Source organism: Herpailurus yagouaroundi, unplaced genomic scaffold, assembly GCF_014898765.1.
Source record: "Herpailurus yagouaroundi ecotype Mexico unplaced genomic scaffold, PumYag 184, whole genome shotgun sequence".
Taxonomy (NCBI): domain Eukaryota; kingdom Metazoa; phylum Chordata; class Mammalia; order Carnivora; family Felidae; genus Herpailurus; species Herpailurus yagouaroundi.
The window spans coordinates 10,439,363-10,460,273 of record NW_024412415.1 but is presented as its reverse complement, the minus strand read 5'-3'; the positions used below and the strand labels follow the sequence as shown (position 1 = coordinate 10,460,273).

Sequence of the window (20,911 nt, the reverse complement as noted above, 5' to 3'; positions counted from 1 at the left end):
GAGAAAGTGGACACAGAATCCAAAGCAGACTCCAGGCTCTGTGCTGTCAGCACAGGGCCCAACATGGGGTTCAAACTCATGGACCGTGAGATCATGACCTGAGCCGAAGTTGGATGCTTAACTAAGCCACCCAGGTGCCCCCATGATCCTACAGCTTTAAGGCAGCCACTCTTCTATGGATACTTAATGAGGACCCCCTATGTACAGACCCTTTCAGGGCTCTAGCACCCACTCCCTCTGCTTAGGGTTCCTCAACCATCAGCAGGCCCCTCTACAAGAGAATACACTCCTGGTTTTAGCACATGAACAGGCTTCCTCTACACACCCCTACAACTTGCCGATGGAGTAGAATCAAACAGGCAAAAGATACTTTTAAAACACTTCCTCTTGCACTGCTTTCATTTTAGGAAGAGGTACCTTAAAATGTTTTACTCCTGCCTCTGTGCTAAATGTTATCTTCCTCACAAAATTTCACCTTTTCATTTGAAAATCCAAAAACACTTATAACCAAATGAACCAAAATATGGGTTTATGCTGTCCTGGAACTAAAACTCCTTACTGGCCATCAATACCATACTAAAAAGGAAAAACCAAAAAAATGTACTAAATCAGAAGGGACAGCCTAGCAAAAGGACACCTAAGTTTTTGGAACCTGAAGTTAAAGGGCATATATTGCTTCCTCTTGGGTTGATACAGAAGATACCTGTGTCTGCCCTCCTCCCTCCCCATGTACTATAACTGACTGAAAGGATTTAAATCTTTGTGTACACAGCCCCAAGCTCCCTGCTTTCCTGGAGAACTGCCTTTGCAAAGTCATCTCTGTGGAAAGGAAACTCAAAGGCATGAATACCAAAACAGGACTTAAGGAACTAAGATTTATTAATTCCTAATCATTTTTAAGTCTCTCCGAGTTTGACCAAGTCCCTGTCCGCCTGAGAATCGTCTCCTTCCTCCTTAAGAGCATAAAAGGATGGGCATCTCAAAGAAAATGACTCAATACAGAGCTTACGTGCTTAAGGGATATCATAAAGCCCAACTTAAAAAAAGAGAGAAAGCAATCATAACATACGAATAATTACAGAAGCCATAAAGCTTTAAGCAAGTCTCTGGGAGAAGTACCTTTCACAACAGATTACAGTTTAAGGATGTCCTAAGGGAGACAATTTTCCTTTATGTGCTTTGTAGATTTAAACAATTACTCCATTATAGAGCTTATCACTGAGAAACAAGTCCCCACTCACTCTCCTTCCTTCCTGCATTGCATCAAGAAGACAGAACTCTATTAACTGGAATTAGATATAAATACTACAGTTTATGAAGCTAAAATGGCAAAAGAAACCACAAAAGTGACAAACATCAAGAATTTGCTAACATTTATTGCAGAAACCGGGCAATTACTACCAAGGATTCAAAGCTTAAATGATGGTACTAATTTCAATGAGAGTATTTTTCAATATCTTTAAAAAAGAGCACTTTTCACAAAAGTAGCCACACTCTGGGACCTGTGAAATGAAGTGGTGTAGAAAAGGGAAAGGGAAAGGGAAAGGGAAAGGGAAAGGGAAAGAAAAGAAAAGAAAAGAAAAGAAAAGAGAAAAGAAAAGAAAAGAAAAGAAAAGAAAAGAAAAGAAAAGAAAAGAAAAGGGAAAGTAGCCTACAGGCTTCATTTATTATCTCCAGGGCAGTTTAATAGAAGTCAACCTCACTTAGCTTTCCCTTCCATTTCATAAATGAATATTTCCATTTCACTTACCAATTTCTATAATCCTCTCATCAAGAAAACAATTCTTATTACTTATAACCTATTTAATAAACTAGGCCTCAATAATTACAGAGAAGGAAATTATACATGTGACTTTATTTCTGTGATACACAATTTGAGAAGACATTTCCTCTTAGAATTCAAACATATTGCCAAAAACTATAATAGTCCTTCAGTAGTAGTTTGTCACTGAAGAGCAACAAGGTAAATATCTAGCAAAAAGGTAATATCTTACAGTAATGTCAGTCACTGATTTTGTAGCTACCCTTCCAACAACAAACACTTTCAAATTGCCCTAACTTCTGGAAAAAAAAATTTATGACAAAAAATACCAAAAGTCATTTTTCATAACATTTCCTCCAAATATGAATTAGGAATGAAGGTATTCACTTAAGAAGATAATGAATCTCCTCTGGAGAGTTTAAAGACAGGGATAGGTAAGTGTATCTGAGACGTTCTAAGGCAGGAGCTTTCACTTCTTAAACCATGACCTACAGCAGTACCACAATAATAAAGACATATATTTTACATCAGAATATACATGTGCATATATACGTACAAATATGCACGCATATATAACTAAGTTTCACAAAACAACCCTTACTCTATGTTTCCTATTCTTTACTATTTCTTTCCTTTTCCTTTTTTTAAACTCTGGTCATGGCTAAACTGATTTCATGTGAATAGCTATAAACCACAGTGTGGAAAACACTGGTCTGAAGGCAATCTTACCCTGACTTACAAGGGTCAGGCAGATCCAAACCTTGTTCCTAGAAGACCTAGAATTCCTCAGCCATGTCTCAAGAGCCATCTAGAGGAGATCAAAGGGTCAGCACACACAGACCCAGGCCCTGCCCAAGTCAACTAAGGCTTCTCAAAAATTATCTTGGGATTTCACATAACAATGAATTTAAAGGCGGGGGGAAAAAAGAGCTCTCTATTTAAAAAAATCAAAAGTTTGAAAATCACTAAGTTAGGATCTCTTCCAGTATATGAGTCTAGAAATAAATATTCACTCCAAACTATAAAATAAACCACAAATCCAAATGTCACTATCAAAACCCGTATCATTAAACCACAAAAACTTTTAATAATAACCAAAGCTTTGTAATTTATAATGCTAGAATTTCTCAATATACTGCCTGATTAAAGTGCTGAAGCAATCATAGCCTCCCCTCAAATTCCCTCCCCAACCTACAGAAACAACTTAAAAGCCTTCTCCCTTACTAAAAGTACATTCTGCTCACAGTTCTTACTAATAAAGCAATTTTATATTTGCTAAGAAGAACATATGAACAAGTAAACAGACCAAGGCACATGAATTACTAGGCTACTTAGACACTGATTTGAACAAATTGGTGTTGCTCAACCAAACACTCAGCAACTTTCTTAATTCATAAAAACATGTATCTTCCCACTGGAATTGCCTCCAGCCAAAATATACCGAGTTGGGTGCATAGCATTGATGGAACACACAGAGACAAGGCATTCTCCACCAAAAAAAGAATGCACCTGCTTTCCTGTCTCATGGAAGATTTCCACCCGTCGTGGATGAGCCATGCTGCCAACTATGACACAGTCTTCTTGTTTAGGGTCCCACACAGCCTGGAACCTGGTCAGCCACCGCCCAGTGATGGTGTTGTGCCTAGTGAAAAAAGCAAGTTTTTTAAAGGTAGTAAGTGTTAAATAACTGAAGGCAGCAATCGGCAGACAGTAAACATGGCAATGCTCCTAAATGCTGGTTTTCTCTGCCAAGCTTCTCATTAAGTTACTGAGTTACCATCAGCCTAATTTCATCCTTCATATAAAACTGAACACTAGGGGTGCCTGGGTGGCTCAGTCAGTTAAGTGTCTGACTCTTGATTTCGACTCAGGTCATGATCTCACAGTGCAGAGCCCGTTTGGGATTCATTCACTCTCTCTCTCTCTCTCTCTCTCTCTCTCTCAAAATAAACAAACTTAAAAAAAAAAAAACCCTGAAAATTAGTCCCTTCATGGTTGTTCCTTTCTTGGGATGCCTGGGTGGCTCAGTAAGTTAAGCATCCAACTCTTGATATCGGCTCAGGTCATGATCTTGCAGTCTTGAGATGGAGCCCGGCTGCACTAGGCATGGAGCCTGCTTAAGATTCCCCCTCCCCCTCTCCCTCTGCCCCTCCCCTGCTCACACATGCATGTACTCTCTCACTCTCTTTCAAAAAAAAAAAAAAAATGAAAATCAGGACAGAGATGATGTCTTCTGTACTTCTCAATCTCCAGTGCCAAGTACAGTGGTTTGTACTCAGTGGATGGTTACTGTCTGTTAAAACAGCACCTTTTGGGGGCACCTGGGTGGCTCATTTGGTTGAGCAACCAACTCTTGATTTCAGCTCAAGTCATGATCCCAGGGTTGTAGGATCAAGCCCTGCTCAGCATGGAGCCTGCTTAAGAGTCAGTCTCTCTCCCTCCCCCGTTCATGCTCTGTCTCTCTCTGTCCCAAAAATAAATAAATGTTGAAAAAAAAATTTAAAAAAAAAGTCAGTCTCTCTCTCTGTCTCTCTCTCTCTCTCCCCCTCTCTCCCTCCCTCCCTCCCTCTCTCTCCCTCTGCCCCTCTCCCCAACTTGTGCAATCTCCCTCTAAAGTTAAAAAAAAAAAAATAGCACCTTTTTTGTTCACTATTTCCTAGCTCAATAGAATCCTCACCCTTCCTTTTTTTAAACATACAAATAGAAGAAGCCCTAGAAATAAGAAATATACAATCCAGGTTATTGCCATTTTAATAGAATCTATAATCCCGTATTTGTATTCCCCTGATAACCAAACCCTGAGATCATTTTATATTCCATAAACTTTTAAGTAAAAATACATTTGGGGCTCAAAGAAGAAGTCACAAGAGAAATTAGAAAATATCTGACAATGGAGCACCTGGTGGCTCAGTCAGTTAAGTGTCAGACTTGGGCTCAGATCATGATCTCATAGTTAATGGGTTCAAGCCCCGTGTCAGACTGTGTGCTAACAGCTCAGAGCTTGGAGCCTGCTTCAGATTCTGTGTCTCCCTCTCTGCCCCTCCCGAACTCATGCTTGCTCTCTCTCAAAAATAAATAAATATTGAAAAAATTTTAAAAAGAAAGAAAATATCTGACAAATTAAAAGTGAAACACAACATACCAAAATTTATGGGATGCTACAAAAGCAATACTAAGAGGGAAATTTATAGCAGTAAACACTAAAGTCTCAAAATCAACACACTCTAGTTCCTCAAGGAACTAGAAAAAGAAGAACAAACTCAACCAAAAGTTAGAAGAAGGAAGGAAACAATAAAGATTAAAGCAGAGCTAAAAGTCAGGTCATGATCTCACAGTTCATGAGTTCAGGCCCACATCAGGCTCTGTGCTGACATCTCAGAGCCTGGAGCCTGCTTTGGATTCTATGTCTCTCTCTCTCTCTCTCTCTCTCTCTCTCTCTCTGCCCTTTCTCTGCTCGTGCTCTGTCCCTCTCTCTGTGTCTCTCAAAAATAAACATTAAAAAAGAAAAATTTGAAACAGAGCTAAATGAAATGGAGAATAGAAAAACAATAGAAAAAAAACAAACAATAGAAAAAAAAAACTAAGTTGGTGTTTTGAGCAGATCAACAAAATTGACAAGCCCTCACCTAGATTAGGAAAAAAAAGTGAAAAAAAAAGAATAAAAGATAAAATGCAAGTAACTGAAATCAGATATGAAAGCGAGGACATTAAAACTTATGTCACAAAAATAAAAAGGATTACAAGAGAACAGTATGAACAATTATACGCCAACATATTGGTTAACCCAGAAGAAATGGCATTTCCTCATGGACCGAACCATGAGGAAACAGAAAATCTAAGCCTATAACTAACTACTAAGGGGATTAAAACAGCAATCGAAAACCTTCCAATAAAGAAAAGCCCAGGACCAGATGGCTTTGCTGGAGAATTCTACCCAACATTTAAAGAATAAACACCAATGCTCATCAAATTCTTCCCAACAATTAAGGGGGAACTTCCAAATTTCTTTGAAACCAGCACTATTCTGATACCAAAACCAGAAAAGGAGTCTGCAAAAAAATAAAATGACAGACTAACATCCCTGATGAATACTGATGCAAAAATCCTCAACAAAATACTAACAAATTGAATTCAGTAGTGCATTAAAAGGATTATACACTATGATCAAGCTGGATGTGTATCTGGAATGCAAAGATGTTTCAACATACAAAACTCAAATGATTTAAAATACCACATTAACAGAATGAAGGACAAAAACCATGAGATCATCTCGATGCAGAAAGATCGCTTGACAAAATCAATACCCTTTCATGATAAAAACATTCAATGAACTAGGAACACAAGGAACTATCTAAACATATTAAAGGCCATATACAAAAAGCCCACAGCTAACATCATACTTAATGGTGAAAGACTGAAAGCTTTTCCTCAAAGATCAGGGAAAAGGCAAGGATGCCCACTCTTGGCATTTCTATCCAACACAGTCCCGAAGTATGTTTCTTACCAACATAAATCTGGTAGGACTAGAAACACTAATCTAAATGCCAGGTGTTCACAACTGTACAGGTAGCTAGATCCTACCTGTGAGACATCACCATTACACCAACAAGCATTTGATAAGGGGGACATTCTGAACACTCACATGATGATCAATTAGACAAGAAAAAGAAATAAAAGGCACCCAAACTGGAAATGAAGAAGTATAATTATCTGTTTGCATGACACAACTCCACACTCACATAAAATTCAATTCTAAGACTCCACACTCACATAAAAAACTGTTAAACTAAAACAATTTCAGCACCGTTGCAGGATACAAAAATAAATGTACAAAAATCAGTTGCATTTCTACACATTAACAATGAACAATCTGGACAGGAAATTAAGAAAACAATCCCATTTACAAAAAAGAATACATAGGAATAAATTTAACCAAAGAAGTGAAAGATTTGTACACTGAAAACTACAAAACATTACAAAAAAAAATCAAAAGAAGATACAAATAAATAGACATCATGTCCATAAATTGGAAGATTTAATATTGTTGAAATGTTCATAACTATTCAAACTGATCTATAAATTTAATGTAATACCTATCAAAATCCCAATGGCATTCTGTACAGAAATAGAAAAACAATCTTAAAATTGATATGTAAGCTCAAAGGACCACAAATGGCCAAAATAATCTTTAAAAAAAAGATTTTTTTTTTTAAGTTGGGGGCCTCACACTTCCTGATTTCAAAATATACCACAAAGTAACAGTAATTAAGACAGAGTGGTACTGGCATAAAGACATACAGTCCAATGTAACAGAGAGCCCAGAAATAAACTCTCATGTATATGGTCAAATGACCTTCCATAAGGGTGCCAAGACCACACAATAGGGAAAGGGCAGTGTCTTCAACAAATGGTGCCAGAAAAACTGGATATCCACATACAAAAGAACAAAGTTAGACAGTAATCTTACACCATATACAAAAATAACTCAAAATGGATTAAAGACTTAAACATAAGACCTGAAACAAAACTCCTAGAAGAAAACATAGTGAAAAAACTTCAGGACATTGGATTTGGCAATGATTTCTTGGATATGACACCAAAAGCAAAACAGACAAATAGGACTATATTAATCTCAAAAATTCTGCGCACCAAAGGAAACAATCAACAGAATGAAAGGCAACCTACAAAATAGTGTAACTCCTACAACTCAAACTAGGGGCGCCCAGGTGGCTCAGTCAGTTGAGCATCTGACTTCAGCTCAGGTCAGGATCTTAGTTTGTAGGTTTGAGCCCTGTGTTGGGCTCTGTGCTGACAGGTCAGAGCCTGGAGCCTGCTTTGGATTCTGTGTCTCCCCCCTCTCTCTGCCCCTCCCGTTTGCGCTCTGTCCCTTTCTCTCTCTCTTTCCCAAAATAATAAATAAAAAACATTTTTAAAAAATTGAAAGCAAAAATGACCCATTTCAAAAATGGGCAAAACTTGAATAGACAGTTCTACAAAGAAAATATATAAATGGCCAAAAGCATATGAAAAGATGTTCAGTATCACTAATCATCAGAGGAATGCAAATCAAAACCACAGTGAGATATTACCTCACACCCATTTAGATAATCACTAACAAAAGAGCAGAAAACAAGTGAGGGGCACCTGGGTGGCTCAGTGGGTTAAGTGTCTGACTCTTGACTTCAGCTAAGGTCATGATCTTATTGGTTCTTGAGTTCGAGTCCTGCATCGGGCTCTGTGCTCATGGTGCAGAGCCTGCTTAGGATTCTGTCTCTCCACTCTCTGCCTCTCTGCCTCTGTGTGTGTGTGTGTCTCTCTCTCTCAAAATAAATAAATAAATTAATTAATTAAAAAAAAAAGAAGAAGAGAAAAGTGATGAATATACAGAGAAATTAGAACCCTGGTGTACTGCTGGTAGTATCAGAAAGTAAAATGTATAGCCCTTACAGAAAAACAATATGGAAGTTCCTCAAAAATTAAAAAACTCCTCCTTCTGGGCTATATACCCAAAATAATTCAAAGGACCTTGAAGAGATATTTGCACACCCATGTTCACTGTAGCATATACAATAGCCAAAAGGTAGAAACAACCCAAATGCCCTTCAACAGATAAACGGGATAAAGAAAATGTGGATTACACATACAATGGAATATTATGCAGCCTTAAAAAATGAGACCCTGTCACATGCTAGAACATAAGAGAACACTGAGGACATGATATCAAGTGAAATACGCTAGTCAAAGAATGACAAGTACCGTGATTCTACTCATATAAAGTATCTAAAGTTGTTATAAGTACTCATCAAGTGTCAAGTAGAAAGGTGGTTGCCAAGGTCTGGAAGGGAGGGAGAAGGAAGAATCAAGGTTTAATGGGCATAAAGCTTGAAAAAGGAAATGAAGAGGGACAATTTATGAGAAAGGAAACAAACACACTTAAATGTAGCTTCCACAGACTATAAAATGCATGAAGCAACAGTCAACATATTGCATACCCTATTCCCAATTCCATAAATACTCACAAAGAGAGACATCTAGGAAGAAGGCATTGACGCAAGTTGGATGTAAAATACTGTACACACATTAAAAGTAGCAGATGCAAAAAAAAAGAAAGAAAGTAACCAAAGAAAGTGAGTGGGAAGGTGGGGAAACCATTTAAGCTCACAACAAACAGGTATAAACAAAGAGAGCTTCAGCTGGCCTCACAGTAGGTAAGTAGTTACAATCTTCTTTAATAAGATACCATAAATAATTCAAGTTGAATACAGTCATCCACCTTAACCAAACAGAACCACCCAGCTGTAGAGAACAGCTACTGACTAAGAGACTGAACCTCTTTAAAAATACAGTGAACCTGGAAGCAAGAACACTTCTAAACAGGATAGGAACCAGCAACCTAGGACACTTAATGTAATACAAAAATCAGACTTATTACATCTCTTTGATAATCAGATGTCTAATGTATGCACTCTAAATAGCTGATAGCAATCCAGGGTCTACATTATTCAGCATATGGAAACCTACCTGATGGTAGTGAGCAGAGGAATCTGAGAGGATATACAGCTGCTGTCAAAGATTCTGCAAAATAAAGATCAAGAATAAAGTAACACCCTTTTTACTGTTTCTTAAAAATTTTCTGAAACATCAGTGTATTTAACAAGCTTTTCATTGGTTCATGATATGAAATATGATTGCTATTTTAAAATATATAGGATCAGGCTTTAACAAAAATTACAAGAAATATTATAAAATTCAGTGCTTTATAGTTTAGTGTAGAAATAATTTATTTAAATGCTATTACCCCAAATGTAAAATGCACATTATAAAGTGATAATCTGGTGAAATCTATTAGAAATCACAATATAGATCATATATAAAGGGATACGGTCTGAAAATGTACAAATAACCTAAAAATGCATGCACATATCAAGAGCAATTCCCCCATGAGACTCATTAGTGAGGGACTAAACAATGTCATTTTCAGATGCTGGCAAGACTATGACTGACCAGCAACCAAGGGGAGAAGTTCTTGTGGGATAACTCAAAGAGTCCAGAAGCCTCTACCAGGTAGAGAAAGAAACTACCCACCTCACACCACCTCCCCCTTCTTTATGCACCTAGCTATTCCAGTGCAGTTTCTTGACACTAGAGCTTATTGCCTACTTAGAAGACCAGAAAGGTGAATCATTAACAGCTAATGTAAACTCTACAGTGCAAATGAACAGAAATGGGAAAAATAGGTAGCTTCTGAGACAAAGAAAACTGTATGGGTGGAAAAGAGACAATGGGCTGCCACTGCCTGGTGACTAAATCTTTTAATGCACCCACCTGGGTAATGCTCACAGACTTTACTAGAAACTAACTGGGTATCTGTCACAAACCAAAAACCATGCTCTTCCCAATAGAAGAGTCTAACGGAAATTAGGTGCCTTTCTAGAGCTGGGCCCACAATATATATTCAACAGATACATTCAACAGATACTGTCTATCCACCAGTCATATATTTCCATTCAGTGTCCTACTATTCAACCAATGAATTCCAGAATCACTTAAGGTAAAAACTCTCATAAAATAATAAATGCTTATAATGCTAAGCAAAACCAGGAATTACAGAAGAGAACAAAATCATTTCTTTTGTGGTTGTATTAACATTCTTCACATCTTTTTTATTGACACTATATTTTAATTTTTGTTCAACTGGTTTACATTTCATTTTTAAAGCCATTTTAGGAAGTACCAAAAAGCTAAAACCATAAAACTGTAACCAGTAGTTTGTACAGAAGCCCAATTTTTGCTATCTTTTCTGCCTGCCTACAACTTCCACTAAGCATTTCACATGTAAGGCAGACCCCACTATCCCCAACATAAGAGTTTGTCCCTATGCTAAAATTATCTTTCTTCCAACATATCACAGCCTGGTTTTATTGGGAATTCTGGGATTGCTCAGGGCTCAAAGGAAAGCCTGACATCTACTTCCTGAAGTAGCTATAGACCTTTCCTGCTGATCTCAAGGAAATTTCCAGACCCAAAAACTTTTGAAAAGCCATTAAATATAGGTTATTGATCTGGCTAGGAACAGAGAAATGGCTACAAAACAATAATACTAGCAATTTAATAGGGAGCAGTAGTAAAGCTACCTGTTTACTGACACAGTAGCTACAGACTCTTTAGATTCCTTAACAACACATTTCTATCTCCCCAATTTACCTCAGCTTACAATCAGCACATGTGGTCACTACTCTGTTACCAGTAAGAGGTGAAAAATATGCAGAAGCGATGCTCTTTGTGTGTTCAGTCAAAGAAATCAAAGGCTGGCTTCCCCTGGGATTCAGGTGCCTTGCATCATAAATATGAGTATCCCTGTAAGGGGAGAATAATTCTCAGTTTTAGCGAGCTCTTGAATAGTGCTGAGCATTAGTTAGACACTCAAATACTCATTACACTGAAGAACAATTAAGACAGAACATTCTAATCTGTAATAATTTTACAAACATTGTGTAGACAAAAAATGAAATATTAGAAAAATTCCAAAACTGTAGCATATATATGAAACCAGTAGGTATAGAGAGACAAGATTCTACTTGGTTTTCCAATCTGAGAAAAAAAAAATGAACACAGACCAACAAGTTCTATGTCACATACAGGTTTTTTTTATAAGTTTTCTTCTCAAGAGACTAGAATTAAATGCATGTGATGCCACGGAAAACAAAAATGTGTTCTGGTTTAATATTTTCACTATTTATTAAATCCAAAAGAATCTCTCTTTTAAAAAAAATCACATTCAATAAAACCTCAATTGGTGTAGAAATCAAAATTATTTGACCATATGGGGTATCACAAAAGTTGGAGGTCTTTGACATCCAAACTAAAGCAATATTCCTAACTTTAAAAGGCCTGAATCACAAAACTTTATGAAGAACATACCTCAATCCTGCAGTGATAAAATACTGTCTATGCACTGGGTGGACATGAACAGTTCTTATTTTTCTCAGAGAAGAATTGATAAGCTTCTCATAAGAAGTTCCAGGTGTCCGTCTATCCACCAGCGATATATTTCCATTCCAGTGTCCTACTATTAAAGTGGAAGCATCTTCTCCCAAGAAGTCAAAGGATGAAAAGCTACTTCTTTCATCTCTACATACCTAAGGATATAAGTAACAACTTATACAACACTCTCCTTTTTAAAGAAAACAGATGCATAAATTCGTTGGTAAAAATCTATGAAACACTTTACCTAATAATCTCATTTATTCTTCCATCATCCCACAGAAAGCACCAGGCAGAATGATCACCCCTTTTTACAGAGATGGAAACAAAGGCACTGATCAGCTCTGAGACTCCCCTACAATCAAATGGCCCATCTACCCATGTCAGGGTTACATGCCAAATCTCTTAAATCCAACAAACCTCAGTTGCAGATCTACTCTGTGACACTTACTAGGAAATGAACTAAATATGAATTCTACCCAATTCAAATACCTTAATATATTAAGGAATTTTGCCACCTAAGTCCAAAAAAATATAGCCAAATGTTCATCACCAACTCTTGGTAGAAGTGTAAATAAATACATAGCAAATTTCTGACAACCAATCAGAGTACACCTATCAAACTATTTAATGCTTGTACTCTCTGACCCAAAAATTTATCTAAGATATATATAAAGTTGCCTACTGCAAGACTGCCTATAATAGCAATAAGAAGCAACCTAGGGGTGCCTGAGTGGCTCAGTGGGTTAAGTGTCTGACTTCAGCTCAGGTCATGATCTCACAGTTCATGGGTTTGAGCCCCACATTGGGCTCTGTGCTGGCAGCGCAGAGCCTGGAGCCTGCTATGTGTTCTGCGTCTCCCTCTCTCTCTCTGCCACTCATGCTGTCTCTCTCAAAAAAAAAAAAATAAATATTTTTTTAATTAAAAAAAAATTTGTTAAAGAAGCAACCTAAATGTCCACCAAAAGAGGCCTGGTTTAATAAATGATGGTACATCACTACTTTGAAATACCATGAAATGCTAAAGAGAATGAGGTAGATTTGTACTATAATCTCTCCATACTAGTAAGTGAAAAGGGCAAGTTGCAAAAAAAGTATGTATACAGTACAACTCCATTAGTACAAAATTACATGGTTGTAAGTATATGTGTACTTTCTTGAAGCATACCCAAGAACTACAAGGCTTACTTCTGCAGAGTGGAAATGGGGAAAAAGCAGATTTCCTTTGCACACCCTATTTACTGTAAATATGTTATCATAAGCAATATTAATGTTATGATTTTTAATCACTTATAATCCACAGTACTATTACTTTGGGCTCAGGTCTCACACACATACAAAATAAAAAATAACAGTTGTAGAATGTGTCAGACACAAGAGAATAACCACAATTTGCAACATTGAATCACTAATTGCTGTTATTTAGTTTTAACGTACTATTATAAACTGAGATTAACAAATTAATTAACTGAAATCATCATAACCCCCATACACCCAAAAAGCCCAATATACACAAATGTAACCTGAAGTATTCAGTCAGTATGTTAAAAATGGTTAAGTGCAGGGGCTTAAGTGCAGTGAAGTCAGACAGACCCAAGTGAAAACTCTAGCACTACCATTTATGTTCCTGAGCAAGCTAATAAACCTCTTTACCTCAGTTTTCTCAACTGTTAAGTGAGGATAACATTATTTATTTCATAGAGTGTTATAAGGCTTAATAATATATATAAAGCACTCTCAGATAAATGTCTAACACAAGGTAACTGTTCAATCAGAAGTAACAGGAGCACATTACTTATGCATGCAACTTCATGGATGAATCTTCAAAGTATTATACTAGCTGAAAGAAGTCAGACATAAAAATCTACATACCATATGATTCGATTCCATTTACTTCACATTCTGGAGCAAAGTTATAGGGACAGTAATCACATCAGTGGTTGTCAGGGGCTGTGGGAAGGGGGAGGAGACTGACTACAAAGGGTCATAAGGTAATTTTTTCAGGTGATGGAAATTTTCTCTATATTGATTTTGGTTGCATTACACGGGTGTACACAATTTGCCAAAGCTCGTAGAACCATACACTTAAAGGGATAAATTCTACTACATATAACTTATACCTCAATAAACCAGACTTAAAAATATATATATATTATATATATAATATATATATATAATATATATAATACATATATATTATATATATATTATATATATATATATATATATGGGAGGGCCTGGGTGGCTCAGTGCTTAAGAGTCCAACTCTTGATCTTGGCTCAGGTCATGATCTCACAGTTGAGTTCAAGCCCCACATCGGGCTCTGTGCTGATAGTGTGGTGCCTGCTTGGGATTCTGTCTCTCCTCTCTACCCCTCACCTGCTTGTGCGTGCTCTGGCTCTCTCTGAGAATAAATAAACTTAAAAATATATATATACATATATAGGGGTACCTGGGTGGCTCAGTCAGTTAGGAGTCCAACTCTTGATTTCAGCTCAGGTCATGATCTCACAGTTTCATGGGTTCAAGCCCTACAAATACTGGGCTCTGACCATGCAGAGCCTGCTTGAGATTCATTCTCTCTCTCTCTCTCTCTCTCTCTCTCTCTCTCTCTCTGTCCCTCCCCTGTTCATGCTCTGTCTCTCTCAAATAAACATATATATATATAAACTTATATATATAAATAACCTTATATATAGAGAGAGATGGAGATATATATATATATATATATATATATGGAGGAATCATATGTGTGTATTGTATGTGTATAGATAGATAACCCAATTAAAAATTAGGCAAAGAATCCAATATTTAAAGAAATCAACATTTCTGTAAAGAACTACAAATGGCCAATAAGCAAATGAAAAGACACTGAGTATCAATCATTAGGGAAATGAGGATCAAAACCATAATGACACAGGACTTCATACTCACTAGGATGGCTATAGTAACCAACAATAAGTGTTGGCAAAGATGTGGAAAAACTGAAACACTCATATATTGTTGATAAGTGTGTACAATGGTAGAGCCAGTATGGAAAACAGTTTGATAGTTGCTCAAAATGTTAAACACGGAGTTACCATATGCCCCAGCAAGTCCACTCCTAGGTATATACTCAAGAGAAATGAAAGCTTATGTTCACACAAAAGCTGTACATGAATGTTCATAACAACATTATTTTCAATAGTAAAAAATGGAAACAACACAAATGATGAAAATGTGGTATATCCATACAGTGAAATATTATTCAGCCACAAAAAGGAATGAAGAAATGACATTCCACAACATGGATGAACCTTGAAAACATTGTTATGTAAAAGAATAAAGTCACAAAAGACTACAAATTGTATGATTCCATTTATATGAAATATCTAGAATAGGCAAATCTAGAGAGATAGAAAGTAGATTGGTGGTTGTCTAGGGCTGGTGGGGGAGAGAAAATTGGGACTACCTGCTAATGGGCAAGGGGTTTCTTTCTGGGGTGATGAAATATTTTTAAATTAGACTCTGATAATGGTTTCACAACTCTGTAAATATACCAAAAACCATTGGATTTTAACTTTAAATGGGTGAATTGTATGATATGTAAAGTATATGTCAGTAAAGCTGTTTAAAAAATTAAGCAGTTATTATTGACTGATATGATATACACATACCTTTAAATTTCAAATTCCAACTTTCTTATAAGAATAAAGACAAATATAAAACAAAACATGACTTGCATAGATAATTACATGGTTGTACCTTAATAACTAAAGTGTTATCATTAAACAATTTAAAGAAGACTTTTGACAAAAATTATCTCTTATGTAAAAGATTAAGGCATAAAATTATACCATCAATTAGTATTTACAAAGCAACTTCAGTGATGGCCTTGTTCTCTTTGTTGTCTATTACATATAAATTGCTCTTACACTGAGGACTTCTAGAAACTTTAAAAGTCACACTTAAGATAAAGAATAAAATCTTACATCTAAATCATCCTAAGCTTCACAAAGATTAAAATCCATACTATTAAAAAAGTTTGATTTGTAAGAATTATTAAGGAAATTTGATACAGTTAAGCAAATTTGAAAGCTCACTTCAAGTAGTATGATTATTGTAAGCATTAAGTAGTAGATATTTAAGTAGTAAACTAAAATGTAATCACTGGGATTACATTAACAGATTCCTCAGCTTTTGGAAGATTCTGGTGCATTGTGTCAGAAATCAAAATGATTACAAACCTCCAAGGTTTCTAGGTCATCTAGGTAGAGTGTCCCTGGGAGAATAGTGGTCCTGAGTATGAGCCCAAGATCTTCAAACTATTCTTTTTTGTTTTTTAATGTTTATTTATTTTTGAGAGAAAATAGAGAGAGTGTGAGCAGGGGAGGGGCAGAGAAAGACGGTGACAGAGGATCCAAAGCAGGCTCCATGCTGACAGCAGAGAGCCCAATGTGGGGCTTGAGCTCACAAACCATGAGAACATGACTTGAGCTGAAGTTGGATCCTTAACCAAATGAGTCCCCAGAGGCCCCAATCTTTCAACTATTCTTAGATAGACTTCAACTTAATTTGACCTTGCAGGTGTTAGACTGGCCCCCCTACAATAATTACTTTAAACATAAATGGTCTAAATGCTCCAATCAAAAGACACAGGGTAACTGAATAGATTAAAAAAAAAACCCAAAAAAACAAAACAAAAAAAAAAAAAAAAACCAAAAAAAAAAACAAGACCCATCTATATGCTGCCTACAAGAGATTCATTTCAGACCTAAGGACACATACAGACTAAAAGTGAAGGGATGGCAAAAGACATTCCATGCAAATGGAAAAGGGGAAAAAGAACCAGTGCAGCAATACTTCCAGCAGACAAAATAGACTTTAAATTTTTTTTTTCAACGTTTTTATTTATTTATGGGACAGACAGAGACAGAGCATGAACGGGGGAGGGGCAGAGAGAGAGGGAGACACAGAATCGGAAACAGTCTCCAGGCTCTGAGCCATTAGCCCAGAGCCTGACGCGGGGCTCGAACTCACGGACCGTGAGATCGTGACCTGGCTGAAGTCGGACGCTTAACCGACTGCGCCACCCAGGCGCCCCGACAAAATAGACTTTAAAACAAAGACTGTGGGGTGCCTGGGTGGCTCAATCAGTTGAGCATCCAACTCTAGATTTTGGCTCAGGTTGAGATCCACACTGAGTATGGAGTCTGCTTAGGATTCTCTCTTTCCCTCTCCCTCTGCCTCTCTCCCCCACTCACATGCTCTCTCTCAAAAACAAAAACAAAATATTGTTACAAGAGACAAAGAAGGGCATAATGACAAAGGGATCAATCCAACAAAAGAATGTAACAATCATAAATATCTATGTACCCAACACTGGAGCACCTAAACACATAAAGCCAATATCAACACACATAAAAGGAGAAATGCTCAGCAATATAGTAATAGTAGGAGACTTTTTAACACCCCCACTTTACACCAATGGATAAATCATCCAGGTAGAAAATCAATAAGGAAACTGTGTCTTGTAACTGTACAATAGACCAGACTGACTTCACAGATGTACACAAAACACTTTCTCTAAAACCAACAGAATACACATTTTTTTCAAGTACCCATGCAATATTCTCCAGGATAAATCATGTTGAGACACAAGACTCGATAAATGTAAGAAAACTGAAATATCAAGCATTTTTTCTGACAGCATGAAACTATTAATTATCAGGAAAAAAAACTAGAAAGAACACAAACACATAAAAGCTAAATAACATGCTACTAAGCAATCAATGGATCAATGAAGAAATCAAAGAGGAAGTAAAACACACATGGAAACAAATGAAAATGAAAAAACAATAATCCATTATCTCTGGGATACAGCAAAAGCTGTTCTAGGGGGGAAATTTATAGCACTACAGGCCTACCTTAAACAAGAAAAACCTTGAATAAACAATCTAACCTTATTCCTAAAGGAACTAGAAAAAGACGACACACAAAGCCAAAGCCTAAAGCTAGTAAAAGGAAGAAGATAAAAAAGACCAGAAGGGAAATAAATGAATACACGCTTAAAAAAAAAAAACAAAAAACAGAAAAGATCAATAAAGCCAAGAGATGGTTCTTTGAAAAGATATATAAATCTGATAAACCTTTAGCCTGACTCATCAAGAGAAAAAGGGAGGACTCAAATAAATAAAACCAGAAATTAAAAAAAAGTAACAACAGACACCACAGAAATACAAATAATTGTAAAAGACTACAAAAAATTGTACGCCAAAATATCAGACGACTTAGAAGAAATGACTAAGTTTCTAGAAACATAATTTTCCTAAACTGAATCAGGAAGAAACAGAAAATCTGAACAAACCAATTACTAGCAACAAAATTGAATTAGTAATCAAAAAACTCAACAAACAAAAGTTCAGGACCAGATGGATTTACAGATGAATTCTACCAAACATTTATTTTTTTTAATGTTTATTTATTTCTTTTGAGAGAGAGCATGCATGCACATGCACAAGTTGGGGAAGGGCAGAGAGAGAAAACCCCAAGCAGGCTATGTGCTATCAGTGCAAAGCCTGACACAGGGCTCAATCTCACCAACCATGAGGTCATGACTTGAGCCAAAATCAAGAGACAGATATTTAACTGACTGAGCCACCAGGCACCCCTGAATTCCACCAAACATTTAAAGAAAAGTTAATACCTAGTCTCCTCAAACTGTGCTAAAACAGAAGAGGAAGGAAAGCTTCCAAATACATTCTACAAGGCCAGCAAAACCAAAGCACTCCAGAAAGAAAACCATAGGCCAATATTCCTGATGAACACAGATACAAAGAGCCCTCAGCACAACAGTAGTATACCATATTAAACAGTACATTAAAAGGATTATTTACCACAATCAAATGGGATTTATTCTGGGGATGCAAGGATGGTTCACTGTCTGCAAACCAATCAACATGATACACATTAATAAAATAAAGGATAAAAAATCATATCATCTCAATAGATGCAGAAAAAGCATTTTATAAAATTTAACATCCATTCATGATAAAAATTCTCAACTAAGTGGGTTTAGAGGGAACATACCTCACCACAATGAAGCCTATATATAGCAAACACACACCTAATATCACCCTCAATGGTGAAAAATTGAGTTTTTTCTCTAAGATTAGAAACAAGACAAAGATGTCCACTCTCATCAGTTTTATTCAACATAGTACTTGGAAGTCCTAGCCACAACAAGCAGACAAAAAGAAATAAAAGGCATCCAAATTGGTAAGGAAACCATAAAACTGTCACTGTTTGCAGATGACATGATACTATACATAGAAAACCCTAAATACTCCACCAAAAACTACTAGAAGTACTAAATGAACTCAGGAAAGTTACAGGATGCAAAATTAATATACAGAAATCTGTTGCATTATATTACAACTAATAATAACAAAGTAGCAGAAGGAGAAATTAAGAAAATAATTCTATTTGATGCACCCTGGGTGGCTTAGTCAGTTAAGTGTCCAACCCTTGATTTTGGCTCAAGGCATGATCTCACAGTTCATAAGTTCAAGCCCTGTGTCGGGCTCTGCACTGACAGTGTGGAGCCTGCGTAGGATTCTCTCTCTCTCTCCTTGTCTCTCTGCCCCTCCCCCACCCCCAATGTGTGTGTGTGTGTCTCTCTCTCTCTCTCTCTCTCTCTCTCTCTCAAATAAATAAAACTGAAAAAAAAATGTTTAAAAAGAAAACAAATCCATTTATAGTTACACCAAAAAGAATACTTGGGAATAAATTTAAGCAAGGAGGTAAAAGACCTGTACTCTGAAAATTATAAAACAATGATCAAAGATATTGAAGATGACACAAACAATGGAAAGATACACCATACTCATGGACTGAAAGAACCAATAGTGTTAAAATGTACATACTAACCAAACCAATTTACAGATTCAATGCAATCCCTATCAACATACCAACAGCATTTTTCACACAACTAGAACAAATAATCCTAAAATTTGTATGGAACCATAAAAGAACCTAAATAGGCAAAGCAATCTTGAGAAAGAACAGAGATGGGGGTATCACAATCCCAGATTTCAAAACATATTACAAAGCTATAATAATCAAAACGGTACGGGACTGAGACAAAAATAGATCCATGGAGAATAGAGCCCAGAAACAAACCCATGCTTATATGGTCAATTAGTCTATGACAAAGGAGGCAAAAACACACAATGGGGGAAGACAGTCTCTTCAATAAATGGTGCTGGGAAAACTGGACAGCTACATGAAAAATAAGAAACTGGACCACTTTCTGACACCATACACAAAAATAAACCCTAAGTGGGGTGCCTGGCTGGCTCAACTGGTAGAGCATACTATGCCTGATCTTGGGGTTATGAGTTCAAGCCCCATATTGGCTGTAGAGCTTACTTTAAAATTTAATTAATTAAAAAGTAATAAACTCAAAATGGATTAAAGACTTAAATGGGAGATCTGAAACCATACAACTAAAAGAAAACACAAGGAAGTAATCTCTTTGACATCAGACTCAGAAACATTTTTCTACATATGTCTCTTATAGTGAGGGAAACAAAATAAAAAATATTAGGACTACATCAAAATAAAAAGCTTTTATACAGCAAAGGAAATCATCAAAAAAATGAAAAGGCAACCTAACGATTGGAAAAGATATTTGCAAACAGTATACCTGATAAAGTGTTAGTATCCAAATTATATAACAACCCCAAAACTTCCCCAAGTAATCCAATTAAAAATGGGCAGAGGACATGAACAGATACTTTTCCAATGACATGGAGATAGCCAACAGACCCATGAAAAGATGCTCAACATCACTAATTATCGGGGAAATGCAAATCAAAACCACAATGAGATATCACCTTATACCTGTTAGAATGACTACTATCAAAAATACAAGAAATAACAAGTATTGGCAAGGATGTGGAGAAAAAGGAACCCTTGTGCACTGTTGGTCAGAATAAATTATACAGCCATTGTAGTAAACAGTATGCAGTTTCCTCAAAAAACTAAAAATAGAAAAACCCTATGATCCAGTAATCCTACTAGTATTTACCCAAAGAAAATGAAAACACTAATTCAATGGGGTGCCTGAGTGGCTCAGCTGGTTAAGTCAGACTCTTGATTTCAGCTCAGGTCATGATCTAGTGG

General features: G+C 36.5%; 1 protein-coding gene across 4 annotated transcripts in view; it reads right to left on the bottom strand.

Moving 5' to 3' along the window:
• Window positions 1–1,637: 1,637 nt before the first annotated feature.
• WDR76 (WD repeat domain 76) overlaps window positions 1,638–20,911 on the bottom strand; it is a 62,676-nt gene continuing 43,402 nt past the window's right edge. For all 4 annotated transcript variants that reach the window (XM_040492518.1, XM_040492515.1, XM_040492517.1 and 1 more), the window contains 4 exons: window positions 11,684–11,901; window positions 10,967–11,119; window positions 9,284–9,337; window positions 1,638–3,404 (listed from right to left, as the gene is read on the bottom strand). In XM_040492518.1, coding sequence (XP_040348452.1) covers window positions 3,149–3,404; window positions 9,284–9,337; window positions 10,967–11,119; window positions 11,684–11,901 — 681 coding nt within the window. In that variant the 3' untranslated portion in view covers window positions 1,638–3,148. The remainder of the gene's footprint in view (window positions 3,405–9,283; window positions 9,338–10,966; window positions 11,120–11,683; window positions 11,902–20,911) is intronic.